Source organism: Cebus imitator, unplaced genomic scaffold (genome assembly GCF_001604975.1).
Source record: "Cebus imitator isolate Cc_AM_T3 unplaced genomic scaffold, Cebus_imitator-1.0 Scaffold473, whole genome shotgun sequence".
Taxonomy (NCBI): domain Eukaryota; kingdom Metazoa; phylum Chordata; class Mammalia; order Primates; family Cebidae; genus Cebus; species Cebus imitator.
In genome coordinates this window covers 1,206,117-1,220,483 of record NW_016107788.1, presented here as the reverse complement: position 1 = coordinate 1,220,483, position 14,367 = coordinate 1,206,117, and the positions used below count along the sequence as shown (strand labels likewise).

The following is a 14,367-nucleotide window of genomic DNA, read 5'->3' as shown; positions in this document are numbered from 1 at the left end:
GACAGGGTCTCACTCTGTCGCCCATGCTGGAGTGCTATGGCACAATTACGGCTCACCGCAGCCTCGACCTCCCGGGCTCAAGTGATCCTCCCATCTCAGCCTCCTGAATAGCTGGGACTACAGGCATGCACCACCATGCCTGGCTAATTTTCAAATTTTTTGTAGAGATGGGGTCTCGCTATGTTGCCCAGGCTGATCTCGGAGCGGGGGCATCAGAGAGGGCACCAGGAGCATCAAAGAGGGTACTGGGGGCATCAGGCCTCCCCCGGGGAGGGCTGGGGGAGGGACCTCACCTAGCGAGAGAAGGTTCCGGTAGTTCTCCAGCATCACATCTCGGTACAGCTCCCTCTGGCCAGGCTCCAGCCAGCCCCACTCCTCCAGGGTGAAGTCTACGGCCACATCCTTGAAGGTCACTGATTCCTGCAAGGGCCAATTTCACTTGATGGAGGTCCTTCTGGAACCCGGGGGCACAGGTGTCAGGAGTCAAGAGCCTACAACTGCCCCCTGGGCTGGAATATTCTGACTGTGCAGAATTGAGATGCCTGAATCAAACTGGCCTACATAGACACCTGGGAATAAAGTTGAACCAGGAACCCTTTCATGTGACTCTTTACTGCCATCTGTTGGGCAGTCATTGTAATATACTAATTAATTTAGCGTATGACATACCAATCACCTGAAAATTGCCACAATGAATACAGCAATGTAGGAGGTGCAAGGTGTGAACTCTGCCTAGAATGAGGCACCCTTGTGCAGTGCACAGCCTGTACACCTGTAAGTGACGGCCCTAAGAAATACTTAAAGAAAAAACTCAAGCCATTGTGTGCTGGAGATACTCCTAAATCCCATTCAATCCCAGACCCCATCCTGATCCTGACCCCCATTCCTGACTCCAGGGATAAGGCTCAGAGGTGAAGCAAAACCAACCACTGCCCACTTTGCCTGGTAACCAAAAGGCTGCAGTGTTAGGTGGAAAAAAATTTTTTTTTGAGACCGAGTTTCGCTCTTGTTGCCCAGGCTGGAATGCAATGGCAGGATCTCGGCTCACCGCAGGCTCTGCCTCCCAGATTCAAGTGATTCTACTGCCTCGGCCTCCTCAGCTTCTCGAGTAATCCTGGGATTACAGGCATGCGCCACCATGCCTGGCTAATTTTGTATTTTTAGTAGAGACGGGGTTTCTCCATGTTGGTCAGGCTGGTCTTAAACTCCTGACCTCAGGTGATCTGCCCGCCTCGACCTCCCAAAGTGCTGGGTTTACAGGCGTGAGCCACCGCACCAGGCTGATGTAAAATTATTAGACTGCATGATGAGGTCCCAGCTCAGAGCATTCTGCTTCTGCCCCCTGCCCCTCTGCACTGCCCAGCTCCCCCCTTCTCATACCCTCTTTCCCAGTATTGGGAGAATCAGGAGACCTTCAGATCATGCACAGGGATGAAGAGGGCCCGCAGGAGTCCATGAAGTCATCTTGGGGAAGAGGACACCCAGACTCACCTGGCCGGCGGCCATCAGGGTCCTGTTGGCCATTGCTGGGTCCTGGGCATGCACCTCCTGGAAAAAGGTCCAGGCCAGGGCCTGAAGAGCTGGAGTAAGAGACCACAGCAGAAAAGGGGTCGGTCGTGGTCCAGACAGACAGATGCTTTCCCCAAAGACTCCTGTCACAGAAGGGGCCATGGTCCCCTAAGTGTCAAAGCAAAGGCTCAGGACAGGCCACCTGAGGCCCCCTTTTCATACCAGTGACAACAGCCAGCAACCATGAGGCTGTCTCGCCTCCCCCACACCACAGCTCTCAGACACAGGAACATAGTTATCCCTACAGGAGGACATTGAGGCACGAGAGGTCAAGACCTGCTCAAGTTCATGGAGATACAAAGTATCAGAGAAGTCTAGCCACAGAGCCACCCCTTACCTTTTTTCTTATATATATATATATATTTTTTTTTTTTTTAAAGGCAGGGTCTCGCTCTGTCGCCCAGGCTGGAGTGCAGTGGCACGATCTCAGCTCACTGCAATTTCCGCCTCCCGGGTTCAAGAGAATCTCCTGCTTCAGCTTCTCGAATTGCTGGGACTAGAGGCATCCACCACCATGCCTGGCTAATGTTTACATTTTAGTAGAGACGGGGTTTGGGGTTTCACCATGTTGGCCAGGCTGGTCTCAAACTCCTGACCTCAGGTGATCTGCCTGCCTTGGCCTCTGAAAGTGCTGGGATTTTAGGCCTGAGCCACTGCACCTGGCCAGGAGTTCTTCTTATTTATTTATTTATTTTTTAATAATACAGACAGAGTCTCTCTGTTGTCCAGGCTGGTCTCATACTCCTGGGCTCAAGCAGTCCTCCCACCTCGGCCTCCCAAAGTGCTGGGATTACAGGCATAAGCCACCACACCCAGCCTTGGCAAAGATTCTTAAAACTTTATTCCATAAACTGGGACTTCTTGCCTGGTGGACTAGACAGTCTGTCTAACACTGCCCAAAGATATCCCTGGAACCTACAGATCTTACCTTATATGGAAAAGAGACTTAAGGGATTAAGTTAAAGATCTTTAGATAGGGAGATTATCCTGGATTATCGTCGTGGGACCTAAATGCCTTCACAAGTGTCCTCATAAGAGGGGGCAGACAGGGCATGGTGGTGCATGCCTGTAATCCCAGCTACTGAGGAGGCTGAGGCAGGAGAATCACTTGAACTCAGGAGGTGGAGGTTGCGGTGAGCCGAGATAGTGCCACTGCACTCCAGCTTGGTCAACAAGAGTGAAACTCCGTCTCAAAAAAAAAACAAAAAAGAGTGGGCAGAGGAGGATCTGGCGCAGGGCAGAAGCAGAAAGCAGAGAGAGAACACTATGCTGCTGGCTTTAACGACAGAGGAAAGAGCTACAAGCCAAGGAACACAGGCCACTGGAAACTGGCCAGGAGGCAGCGAAATGGATGCTTCCCGCAAGCCTCTGGAGGGAGCATGGCCGTGCTGACCCCTTGATCCCTTCCCAGAGAATCCCAATTCCAACTTCTGGCCTCCAGAATTGTAACAGAATAAAATCGTGTCATTGTAAGTGTGTGTCAATTTGCTGCAGCAGCCATGGGAAACGAATACAGCCCACAAAATGAAAAGATTCACGCCTCACATATTTATTTCCCAGGCGAGGAGCCAGACACATCCCCAGCTACCCCAAACACACACACCTGAATGCTGAAACCACTACACGAGATTTTGATGAGAAAATCAGCAGGACAGTCTTAACTTTCTCCCTATGAATCGCTTGTTAATTACAAAAAGAACAGGGTAGCTTTTTAATTTTTAATTTATTTATTTGGAGACAGAGTGTCAACTGTTTATTTATTTATTTATTTATAGATGGAGTTTTGCTCTTGTGGGCCAGGCTGGAGTGCAGTAGCTGCATTTATTTATTTATTTATTTGGAGATGGAGTTTCACTCTTGTTGCCCAGGCTTGTACAGTGGCCCAATCTCAGCTCACTGCAACCTCCGCCTCCTGGGTTCACACAATTCTCCAACCTTAGCGTCTCGAGTAGCTGGGATTGCAGGCATCTACCACCACACCTGTCTTAATTTTTTGTATTTTTAGTACAGATGAGGTTTCACCATGTTGGCCAGGCTGGTCTCAAACTCCTGACCTCAGGTGATCCACCCACCTTGGCCTCCCAAAGTGCTGGGATTACAGGCGTGAGCCACCATACCCGGCCTTATTTTGTTTTTGAGACAGAGTCTCGCTCTGTTGCCCAGGCTGGAGTATAGTGAGGCGATCTTGGCTCACTGAAACCTCCACCTCCCGGGATATTGATTCTTGTGCCTCAGCCTCCTGAGTAGCTGGGATTACAGGCACCCGCCACCATGCCCAGCTAATTTTTGTATTTTTGGTAGAGACAGGGTTTTGCTATGTTGGTCAGGCTGGTCTCGATCTCCTGACCTCAGGCGATCTGCCTGCCTCGGCCTCCCAAAGTACTGGGATTACAAGTGTGAGCCACTGTGCCCGGAGCAGGGTAACTTTAGAGAGGAGAAACTTGGCAGATGCCACCTTACCCATGTGAATGAAGCTGACGTGGTATGCGGTGGTACAAGCTGAGCCCAGGGTTCCCAATGGGATGAGGAGACAGCATCATCCCTGGGACAGCCCTGCCAAAAGCACATGACTTAAATCTAACTATAAAGAAGCACCACACAAACCCAGGCTGAGGGACCTTCTGCAAGTAGATGGTTGTAATCTTCGGAACTTCCAAGAGAAGACTGAAAAACGGCTCCAGATTGAAAGAGACCCGACAACACGTGTAGTGAGTGTGATCTAGGATTTCCTTTTGCCATTAAGGACATTATCACAGTCAGGCACCATGATCACATCTGTAATCTCAGCTCTTTGGGAGGCTGAGGTGGGAGGATCACTTGAGGCCAGGAGTTTGAGACCAACTTGGGCAACCTAGTGAGACCCCGTTCCCACAAAAGAATTTAAAAAATCAGCCGAGCATGGTGGCTTGTAATCCCAGCTACTCAGAAGACTGCAGTGGGAGGATGGCTTGAGCCCAGGAGGTGGAGGCTGCAGTGAGCTATGATTGTGCCACTACACTCCAGCCTGGGTGACAGAGCAAGACCCTGTCTACACACACACACACACACACGACATTACTGGAAGGATCATCAAAAATTTCAATGAAGTCTACAGATTAGCTATTTGTATTAATTTCCTCATTGTGATCGTGGTGCTGTGGTTATGTAAGAAAATGACCTTGTTTTTGGAAAACACAGAGATTCGCTAGGAGGGCTGGGGAGTCAAAGGAAGGCGCAGGGACCGAGAGTGGGGGACAGAGACCCAGAGAGAGGGGGACAGAACCTGGGGCGGCGGAGGTGAGGGGAAGATTAAAGAGAGAGATGGGAGACCCAGAGACAGGAGACAGGTGCTCAGGATAAGGGGAGCCGAGACCGAGGATGCATCCGTGCAGTGCCGCTCTCGGGCTCTGGGGTCAGAATCTGGGTTACAGCTCTACCAGCCTGAGACAAGTCGCGGAGTCTCCCCGAGTCTGAGCTTCTTCACCTGCAAAGTGAGGAAAGGTAGGTTTCCCCTTCCCAGGAGACCGCAGCAGTCCCAGGCTCCGCCGGACTCCAAGACAAACAGCAAGCGCCCAGTTCCTACGCGCTGAGCGGTCCCTGCTCCGCTGATGCTAGGTGGGGCTCAGGGAATGAAAAGAGGAGACGGGGCGTCACCCACAGCGCCCTTCCCCCTCCCACCCAGGTCCGACTCGGGCCCACCCTCTGAGCTGCTGCTAGCCTGCCTGGCCCGGTCCACACCCACCTGCTCCGGTGGGGTCCGCGAGGTCAGTGCGTCCAGGCGGAATCCGCGGGGCAGCCAGGCCTTCCCTCCCTCCGGCGGGCCCCGGAACGCGCCTGCGCGGTCGCTGTCTCCGCTGTCTTGGAAATGTAAGTCCAGGTACCTTAAACTCGGCATCGCGGCCGGACTACATTTCCCAGAAGGCATTGAGATTCAAGATCCTCTCGGCCTAAGGGCTCTGAGTGCGGGGTAATGGTGGGAAATGGAGTCTGGGAGCAGAATGTGGGGCGGGAGCAAGACTGTATTTAGATATATACACAGCAGCTTTGCAGCTGGGGGAAAACTGATATGTGGGACATGCCTGACTGCACTGGTACCGTGAATAACCCTGTTTTAGGCAGTTTTCTCCTCCACAGGAGATGATGCCATAGTCTATGTAATCCAAATGTCTCCTACCATGGCTGATGTCTCCAGGACAGATAAAAGTTGGCCCTGTGTAAACTGATGATGAATGAATTGAGTCATTGTTACTCAATTTCCCTGGGCATCTGCCTTCCTGTTTGCCTCAGTTTCACCCATTACTTCTTAAAGGGCAGTTCAGTAAAGGCAATGGAGCCTATTCTGGGAGCTGGGAGATGTATGTTAAGGAGTGCAAGGATGGTTTGATATTAGGGCATTACACATTTCATCTATTGATCTTTCTGAATATATCCATATGCAACTATATCTATAGATACTAAAAGGACTTTTGATAACATTAAGTAATCCTAGAAGCTGAGAAAGCTTACAAAAAATAATTCAGTAACCAGTCATTTCTAGATAAGCTTAATAAATTCAGCATATATTCATATTGAACAACAATAGCAACAATGTTAAAGAATTGCTGACCTCTTATTGTATGTATTTATGTCCATATAATCAAAACCTCGTATCAGGCTTAATGGTAAAACACTAAAAGAATTGCCAGGCTGGGTGCAGTGGCTCACACCTGAAACCCCAGCACTTTGGGATTTCAAAGAGGGAAGCTAAAGAGGAAAGATCACTTGCACTTAGAAGTTTGAGACCAGCCTGGGAAACATAGCAAGACCCCCATCTCTACAGAAAATACAAAAATTAGCCAAGCATGGTGGTGAGCACCTGTAGACCCAGCTACTTGTGAAGCTCAGGTGGGAGGATCAATTGAGCCCAAGAGGGCAAGATTGCAGTGAGCTGTGATGGTGCCAGCCTGGGCAACAGAGCAAGACCCTGTCTCAAAAAAAAGAAAAAAGAAAAGAAAGAAAATGTAAATCGTGTATGTGCTCATGATCAAAAGCTAGATGGCCCATTGCCTGAATGAAATAATAATAGGTGTTACTTACTGACAACACATTATGAGCTTTACTAGTTCACTGAGCTGGCATCACCACCCTATGAAGATGGCATTGTTCTCCCTATTTTACAGATAAGGACACTGAGATAGAGGATTTATGTCTCCCCCAAAACTCCCAGAACAGTTGAGGACAGAAGCAAGATTTGAATCCGTGTCCAGCCCACATTTGCAGCCACTTCATTTTACTACTGCCAAGTTTGCTCTTTTTTCTTTGTGTCCTAATAACCAAATGCTCCAAGCACAGGTTGTACTGTCAGCTGAGGCTCTGGAGTCAGGGTGGCATGGAGCAGAGCCTCAGCTAATCTTTAATAGGCATGTCATGTTGATTTCTGATTAACCCCAGTCCTGGGAATGACTTCTGATTCCTACTTTACTTACTGTCCCTAGTGTAAGATCATGTCAACCTTGATGTTATCACACAAATTACAGGCTATGACACAAACAGCGTCCTTGCCTGTTCTGGAGGGTTACCTGCCTTAATGCTTAATTGTCTTGATAAAGCAAATATTCCCCTTTCCTATGTTAGATAAGCCTTGGGATTAGGGAATAACTGTGTCGAGATCGACCTGTCTTGCTGCCACCCAAGACCAAGCTTCCCTTTGCAAGTTCCCCAAATAAATCACCCCGTACCAACAAACTGAATTTGTCTCCCTCTTTTTTGGCTATTGGCTCCTTCCACATTTGGGGGTTATTTTGCATAAATAGTCCTTATATGGAACACACGTGGACAAGGAATAAGTCTTCATTGCTATAAGCCATGACGGAGGTTGAGGTGTGTTTGTTGCTGAAGCATAACTAGTCATCCTGGCTGATACAACTGTCTCCAAAGACCTTGATTATTATCAGAGCTTTGTAAGTATAAGCACTTATTAACTCCTGAACCCTGTAGCAAGTGCAGCCAAGCATAATAGTTATTCCCATGTACAGTGTGACACTGTGAAAGTCATTAACCTCTCTGTGTCTCAGTTTCCTCATTGTACATGGGGCAATAATAAGTACCCTCTTCATCAGGTTATGAGATATAAGTAGGCTGATAGAAGTAAAGCCATTAGAACAGTATGTGACAGATAAAAACCATGACGTAAGTGTTTGTAATTATTAAAAATGTGTTAGGCTGGGTGCGCTGGCTCACCCTGTAATCCTAGCACTTTAGGAGGCTGAAGCAGGTGAATCACTTGAGGTCAGGAGTTCAAAACCAGCCTGGCCAACATGGTGAAACTCTGTGTCTACTACAGATACAAAAAAATTATCTGGGCGTGGTGGCAGGGGCCTATAATCTCAGCTACCTTGGGAGGCTGAGGCAGGAGAATCGCTTGACCCGGGAGGCCGAGGTTGTAGTGAGCCAAGATAGCACCACTGTACCCCAGCCTCGGCAACAGAGCGAGACTCCATCTCAAAAAAAAAAAGAAAAAAGCATTAATCGTTCCCACCCATGATTTCTATTTGCTCTTTAACTTTTCCCCACTACTGCTTTAGGAAAACACCTACTTTTCTTGCAAAAACAAGTTATTACAGCCTCTCCTGCAGTAAACTGTCTCCGATTTCCACCGAGCTGAGCGGGAGGTGGCAACTCGCTCTCTTGTGTTCCCACAGGAACATCCCGGTATCTTATATCCTGCAGGGCTATGTGCTAATCGCTGTGTTGTAATTCTTGGTAACTGTCTCTCTCCTCCAGTCTACGCCCCCGAGAGCTCTCGTCACACTATAATTTATGCGCGACTTAATTATCTGTTTATTATGGACTTCTCCCAGGAAATTTCCATGAAGTTGAGGAAGTGTCTGGACCTGCAGCATGAAGACGTAAGAACAAACCCGTAACACTGCTCACTACTGCCCAAGCAAAACGCATTCGGGGGCCACCAGTTTGCGACCCTCAAACTTGAGTTTTTCACAGATGCTGTAGTCTGACTACCAGCTTCAGAGGTGCGCGTGAAGTCAAGCATCCCTGACCCACCTGGAGTAGCCACGTCCCCGGCCAGCGCACAGGTGACGGTGACGTCGCGCTCACCAGGAGGAGAGTCGCCATGGCAACCAGCGCTCCGTCGTCTGGACACGTCCCCGGGAGACTGGAGCCGGCTCCCAGCGAAGGCGCGGAGTCCAGAAAAAGAGGACGGGAGGGAGCAGTTCTCAGAGGCAGAGAGGCCCAGACATTGGAGCCTGGTTCCCCCGGGCTTTCAGATACCGTGGGAGGCACCTGGCAGCTTGAGGTAAGATGCTTGCGCGCCAAAGCCGCGTAGGACAGTGCGCCTGCGTAGGCTCAGGCCGGAAACTACCATTCCCAGAGTCTTTCCGGTTGCAGCCCCATCAGTTTCAGTTGGGGGCCAATGCTCCACCTCTTCAAAATCGCTCATTCAAGGGATACCCTACTGCGCATGTGCCAAAACTGGTATCTTGGCAACGGGTGGGGCTGGAACAAAGAAGTCAAGGTTTCGGCCAATCAGAAGTCGCGCTGGGCCGGGCGCGGTGGCTGACTCCTGGAATCTTAGCTCTTTGGGAGGCCGAGGCGGGCCAGGAGTTGGAGACCATCCTGGCCAACACGGTGAAACCCCATCTCTACTAAAAATACAAAGATTAGCTGGGCATGGGGGCACAGGCCTGTAATCCCAGCTATTTGGGAGGATGAGGCAGGAGAATCGCTTGAACCCAGGAGGCAGAGGTTGCAGTGAGCTGAGATCACGCCACTGCACTCCAGCCTGGGCAACAGAGCAGGACTCTGTCTCAAAACAAAAACAAAGAACAAGAAAAGCAAAAAGAGAAGAATATCCGAATCTAGTATACAGGTGCACAGAGGGTGAAGAATTGTAGTTCAGATAGAGAAGAAACCCTGTGCCTTCCACATTGACCACTGCTCTCCCTCTGTTTAACCATCCTCGAGGCTTGCACTGGCTCATGTCCTTTCGGATGCATTTCCTTCTTAGAGGAGAAATGGTTGTCCCTTCAGACCCTTACAATATGTTGTCCATCCTTTTTGAAGATCCAAGTCACTTCTACCTTGAATTGGGATAATGGCTGTCTACAGATGAGTGGGATCTGGTCTCAGCTTTTGAGGAGCGCCCAGTCAGGTAGAGAAACAGAGCTGGACACCAACTAGGGGGAGGGTACCCAGAAAACGGACAGAGATATTGATGATTGTCATCAATTTTATTAAATGTATTTTCCTTTCTCCTTACAAACCCCAAACCACTGTCCTACTGCAGCAGGAGTTTTCGGTTTTGCCTGTATGTACAAGCCCTGTATGTACAGAGAGAAAAAGCCTGTAGGTTACAATGATAATTTCAGGCTCCTCCAGATCAAGGGACCCATAACTTCCCCACCCCCTATAACTTCCCTCCAATCTTTGGTCTCATTTGGCTCATCCAGTGACATCGTGGGTGTCTGGGCAGATTTTCAGGGTTCTCTGCCAATAGGAGTTGATGAGGAGAGGGGAGAGAAAAGTTGGGACCAGGGGTGATGGTAAAATGTGGGAACAGAAAGAGTCTAAAAAGACAAGAGGAGACACAGGCAGAAATGGAGAGAGAGAAGGTAGAGACAGGGAGGAAGCAGGGTAGAGTGGGTTTCACTGTGTCCCCCACACCAAAGATATACCCAAGACCCAACTCCTAGTACCTGGGAACGTGACCTTAATTGGAAACACGGTCTTTGCAGATGTAATTAAGGTGACATGAGATTTAGGATGGGCCCTACATCTAAAGACAGGTGTCCTTAGAAGAGAAAGGAGAGGGAGATTTGAGATGGACACACAGGAAGCCAAGCCATGTGAAGACAGAGGCAGCGATTAGAAGGAAGCCAACGAATGCCAAGGACTGCCAGCAGCCGCCAGCAGCTAGGACACAGGCACAGGGTGGTTTCACTCTCAGAGGCTCTGGAAGGAACCAACCCTGCCCACCCCTTGATTTCACACTTCTGCTTTCAGAACCCAGAGAATGCACTGCTTTTAAGTCACCCAATTTGTAGTGATGTTACAGCAGCAATAGGAAACGAATACACAGGGAGATAGACAAGTGAGGAGAGAGTCAGAGTTGGAAGAGAGGCTGAGCAAGTGCGTAGTGAGAGCTGGCCCGCATGGAGCACTCCCCATGTGCTAAGTGCTATTAAGAGCATTCACTGGCTGGGCGAGGTGGCTCCCTCGTGTAATCCCAGCACTTTGGGAGGACTAGGTGGGTGCATCACCCGAGGTCAGGAGTTAGAGACCAGCCTGGCCAACATGGCAAAACCCCATCTCAACTGAAAATACAAAAATTAGCTGGGTGTGGTGGTGGGTGCCTGTAGTCCCAGCTACTCAGGAGGCCGAGGCAGGAGAATCGCTTGAACCTGGGAGGTGGACATTGTAGTGAGCCAAGGTTGCAAGATCATGTCACTCACTCCATCCTGGGTGACAGAGCAAGACTCTGTCTCAAGAAAAAAAAACAAACAAAACATAATGAGGCCATCTTGGATGATATTTGTCTTTCTACGGATGCATCCACAAAATATGATTTTTAGGGGTTTTGGTTTGCTTTTAATGTAAGAAGAGGCCCACAAAGGCAAAAGTGCTGAGGACCCAGGGAAGTTGTAATGTGGCCCAGAAGTGGAGAAAAGGGAAAATGAGAAAGAGACAGAAATACAGGTGAGAGAGAGGTATGGTGGGGCAGGGGGCGGGAGGGAGAAGAGGGAAGAGAGAGACAGAGAGAGAAAAAGAGAGACAGAGACTAAAGTGACTGAAGAGGAGATTTCCAAAGTACACAGTGACCCATCCAGGGAGTCGCCATTTTTGAGGGGCCCAGTGGGTCACATGGGGGACTGAGGAGGGAGCAAGGATGACTCACGAGGCCACGATGACCACGAAGACAAAGACAGCCAGAGACACAGAAATGAGGGTGCCCAACAGAGCTTGGTTCCTCGGGTGTTTGCCGTCCGTCTGGTACTGCAGGGCCACGCGGGGTTGCCTGTCAACTGCGGCGGGTGGCGAAACAGCCCCGACCTCCAAGTCACTGCCCCTCCTTAGCCTTGCATCCACCCCACTATTCATTCAGCAGCCTGGGGCAGGTGTGGGGGGTGGGGGTGCTCTCTCCATCAGGGATAATTTTGTCCCTCAAGGGACATTTGGAAACGTCTGGAGACATTTTTGATTGTCATAATGGGGAGGGAGGTGCTACTGGCCTCTGATGGGTGGAAGCTAGGGATGCTGCTAAATATCCTTCAATAACCAGGACAGCCCCTGAAACAAAGAATGGTCCATCTGGCTCCAAATCTCAACAATGCTGAGGTTGAGAAACCCAGTCTAACTCCGGGCACCAGGAAAATGTGGTCTCCATGAGGGCAGGAACTACCCCTGTCTCCCCTTCCACCGTTCCTCAGTTTGGGGCATCGTAGGGTGCTCAAAATATTTGTTGTCCCTAAATACCAGCCAAAGGAAGCAAACAGGCAAATCCAAAAGTGGGATACTCTCTAGGACACGCTCCCCCCTTTTTTTTCAATGTCAATGTCATGGAGGAAAAAAAAACTGATAAGAGAAACTGTTCTAGGCTGGGTGCAGTGGCTCATGCCTGTAATCCCAGCACTTTGGGAGGCTGAGGTGGGCAAGTCACTTGAGCCCAGGAGTTTGAGACTAACATGGCAAGACCCAGTCTCCAAAAAAAAACAAAAAAACAAAAACAAACAAAAAAATACTGTTCTAGATTTTAAAAAGAAGTGAAAACCCTTACAGTTGAATGATATAAGAATTCCTTTCATTGGACCCTGCCTGGTTTGAACAAATCAACTGTAAAAAATATTCTGGGGACAATTATGGAATTATGGTCCCAATTCCAGTGGGAGCTGGAATTATTTGACATTGAGGAATCGTTGCTAGGTTTGGTGGGCATGGAAATAACATAGTGGCTACTTAGGAAAATGTCATTATTTTTAGAGGTACATGATGTATGGGGCATAGTGTCTGTGTCTGTGATTTCTTTTTTTCTTTTTGTGATTTCTTTTAAGATACTGTGGCAAAGAATAAAATAGGGAAAGTAAATATGGAAGAATGTTAATCGTTAAAATAATTTGGGCTGGGTGCAGTGGCTCACACCTGTAATCCCAGGACATTGGGAGGCTGAGGTGGGTGAATCACAAGGTCAGGAGTTCAAGACCAGTCTGGCCAAGACGGTGAAACCCCCTTCTACTAAAAATACAAAATTTAGCTGGGCACGGTGGTGAGCACCTGTAATTCTAGCTACTTGGAAGGCTGAGGCAGGAGAATTGCTTGACTCCGGGAGGTGGAGGTTGAAGTGAACTGAGATCATGCCATTGTTCTCCAGCCTGGGTGACAGTCAGACTCCATCTCAAAAACAAAAACAAAAACACCCATAATTTGATAGTAAGTGCTACTTTTGAGATTATGATCAGAGAGGCCTGTGTGAGGAGGTGACCTTTGAGACCCGAATGAAGTGAGGGAGTGATGGGAACAGTGTGACACAGAGAGGAAACAGCATGTGAAAAGATCCAGCATGACGATTCAATCTGGATAGATATATGTGGGTTCACTGTACTATTCTTTCTGCTATGAGAATATATTCTGTTAAGCTGGGCATGGTGGCTCATGCCTGTAATCCCAGCACTTTGGGAGGCCGAGATGGGTGGATCACAAGGTCAGGAGCCTTGAGACCAGCCTGGCTGACATAGTGAAACCCCATCTCTACTAAAAATACAAAAATTAGCCAGGTGCAGTGGCGGGAGCCTATAATCCCAGCTACTTGGGAGACTGAGGCAGGAGAATCGCTTGAACCCAGGAGGTGGAGGTTGCAGTGAGCCGAGATTGTGCCACTGCATGCCAGCCTGGGTGAGACTCTGTCTAAAAAAAAAAAAAAAAAATATATATATATATATATATATATAAATATGTTTTTTAGGTTTCTGAATGAATAAATGAATGAGTGAATTCAGTATATCCTATATCCTTCCAAATTCCCTGGGTACAGCAAGGGCTGAGAATAAAATGTTTTTCTAGCATCTGCCATTCTGGTGCTAGGGGCATTCTAAAGTTTCAGAGGAGTCTTTCTACGTAACAGATGGAGGAAAGTGAATTTCAGAATACAGAAGCAACTTCTGGGTCACGTTCTAAGCAAATGGTAAGGGCGGGATTCGAGGCTGCAGGTGGGAGCCTGGAAACCCATATCTAGTGGGTCATGGCTGTCTTAACCGCTTGCATGCCTGTCCCGTGTCTTCCCCTTCCTCCAGAAGCTTACCAAAGCAGTACTTTTTGTGGATACACTTGGGACTGATCCTTTGGCAATGTAAACAGTCCAACACCTCTTCTTTTAGCAAGCCTAGGCAAGGGGAAAGGGAGCAGTAAGGGCAGATATCAGAAGACCGGCAAGGGTGAGAAGGAAGAAGAGAACGAGGAGATGGGGTCCCTTGGCTCGCCTAAATTTCACAGGTCCCACTGCACAGCAGAGGAACTGAGCAAAATGCACAGATAGTTCACATACAAAATAATTTTTATATACTCATTGAAGAGTTAAATTCAGTTGCAGTCGTTCAGTAGATTAAACATCCTGGCCGGGCGCGGTGCTCACGCCTATAATCCCAGCACTTTGGGAGGCCGAGGCGGGTGGATCACGAGGTCAAGAGATCGAGACCATCCTGGTCAACAAGGTGAAACCTCGTCTCTACTAAAAATACAAAAATTAGCTGGGCATGATGGTGCCTGCCTGTAGTCCCAGCTACTCGGGAGGCTGAGGCAGGAGCATTGCCTGAACCCAGGAGGCGGAGGTTG

The 14,367-nt window shown here is 48.9% G+C and overlaps 2 protein-coding genes across 7 annotated transcripts in view; both read right to left on the bottom strand.

The window, feature by feature from the left end:
• Positions 1 to 8,982, bottom strand: part of LOC108292005 (zinc finger protein 883) — a 20,614-nt gene extending 11,632 nt beyond the window's left edge. The window contains exons 1-3 of one of the 4 annotated variants that reach the window (XM_037732807.1): positions 8,590 to 8,982; positions 1,492 to 1,580; positions 294 to 420 (exon numbers count right to left, since the gene is read on the bottom strand). In XM_037732807.1, coding sequence (XP_037588735.1) covers positions 294 to 420; positions 1,492 to 1,524 — 160 coding nt within the window. In that variant the 5' untranslated portion in view covers positions 1,525 to 1,580; positions 8,590 to 8,982. Of the gene's footprint in view, positions 1 to 293; positions 421 to 1,491; positions 1,581 to 5,032; positions 5,269 to 5,290; positions 5,580 to 8,589 lie in introns of those variants that run through there. The other 3 variants (XM_037732806.1, XM_017512534.2, XM_017512535.2) reach the window with 3 other exon arrangements.
• Positions 8,983 to 9,764: 782 nt separating this feature from the next.
• Positions 9,765 to 14,367, bottom strand: part of IZUMO2 (IZUMO family member 2) — an 11,260-nt gene continuing 6,657 nt past the window's right edge. Inside the window, exons 5-8 of one of the 3 annotated variants that reach the window (XR_005197428.1) lie at positions 13,838 to 13,918; positions 11,441 to 11,567; positions 10,899 to 11,027; positions 9,765 to 9,866 (exon numbers count right to left, since the gene is read on the bottom strand). Coding sequence is in view for 2 of the 3 variants with exons in the window: in XM_017512537.2 (XP_017368026.1) it covers positions 9,824 to 9,866; positions 11,441 to 11,567; positions 13,838 to 13,918 (251 nt within the window). In the remaining variant the exon portion in view is untranslated. The remainder of the gene's footprint in view (positions 9,867 to 10,898; positions 11,028 to 11,440; positions 11,568 to 13,837; positions 13,919 to 14,367) is intronic. The other 2 variants (XM_017512537.2, XM_037732838.1) reach the window with 2 other exon arrangements.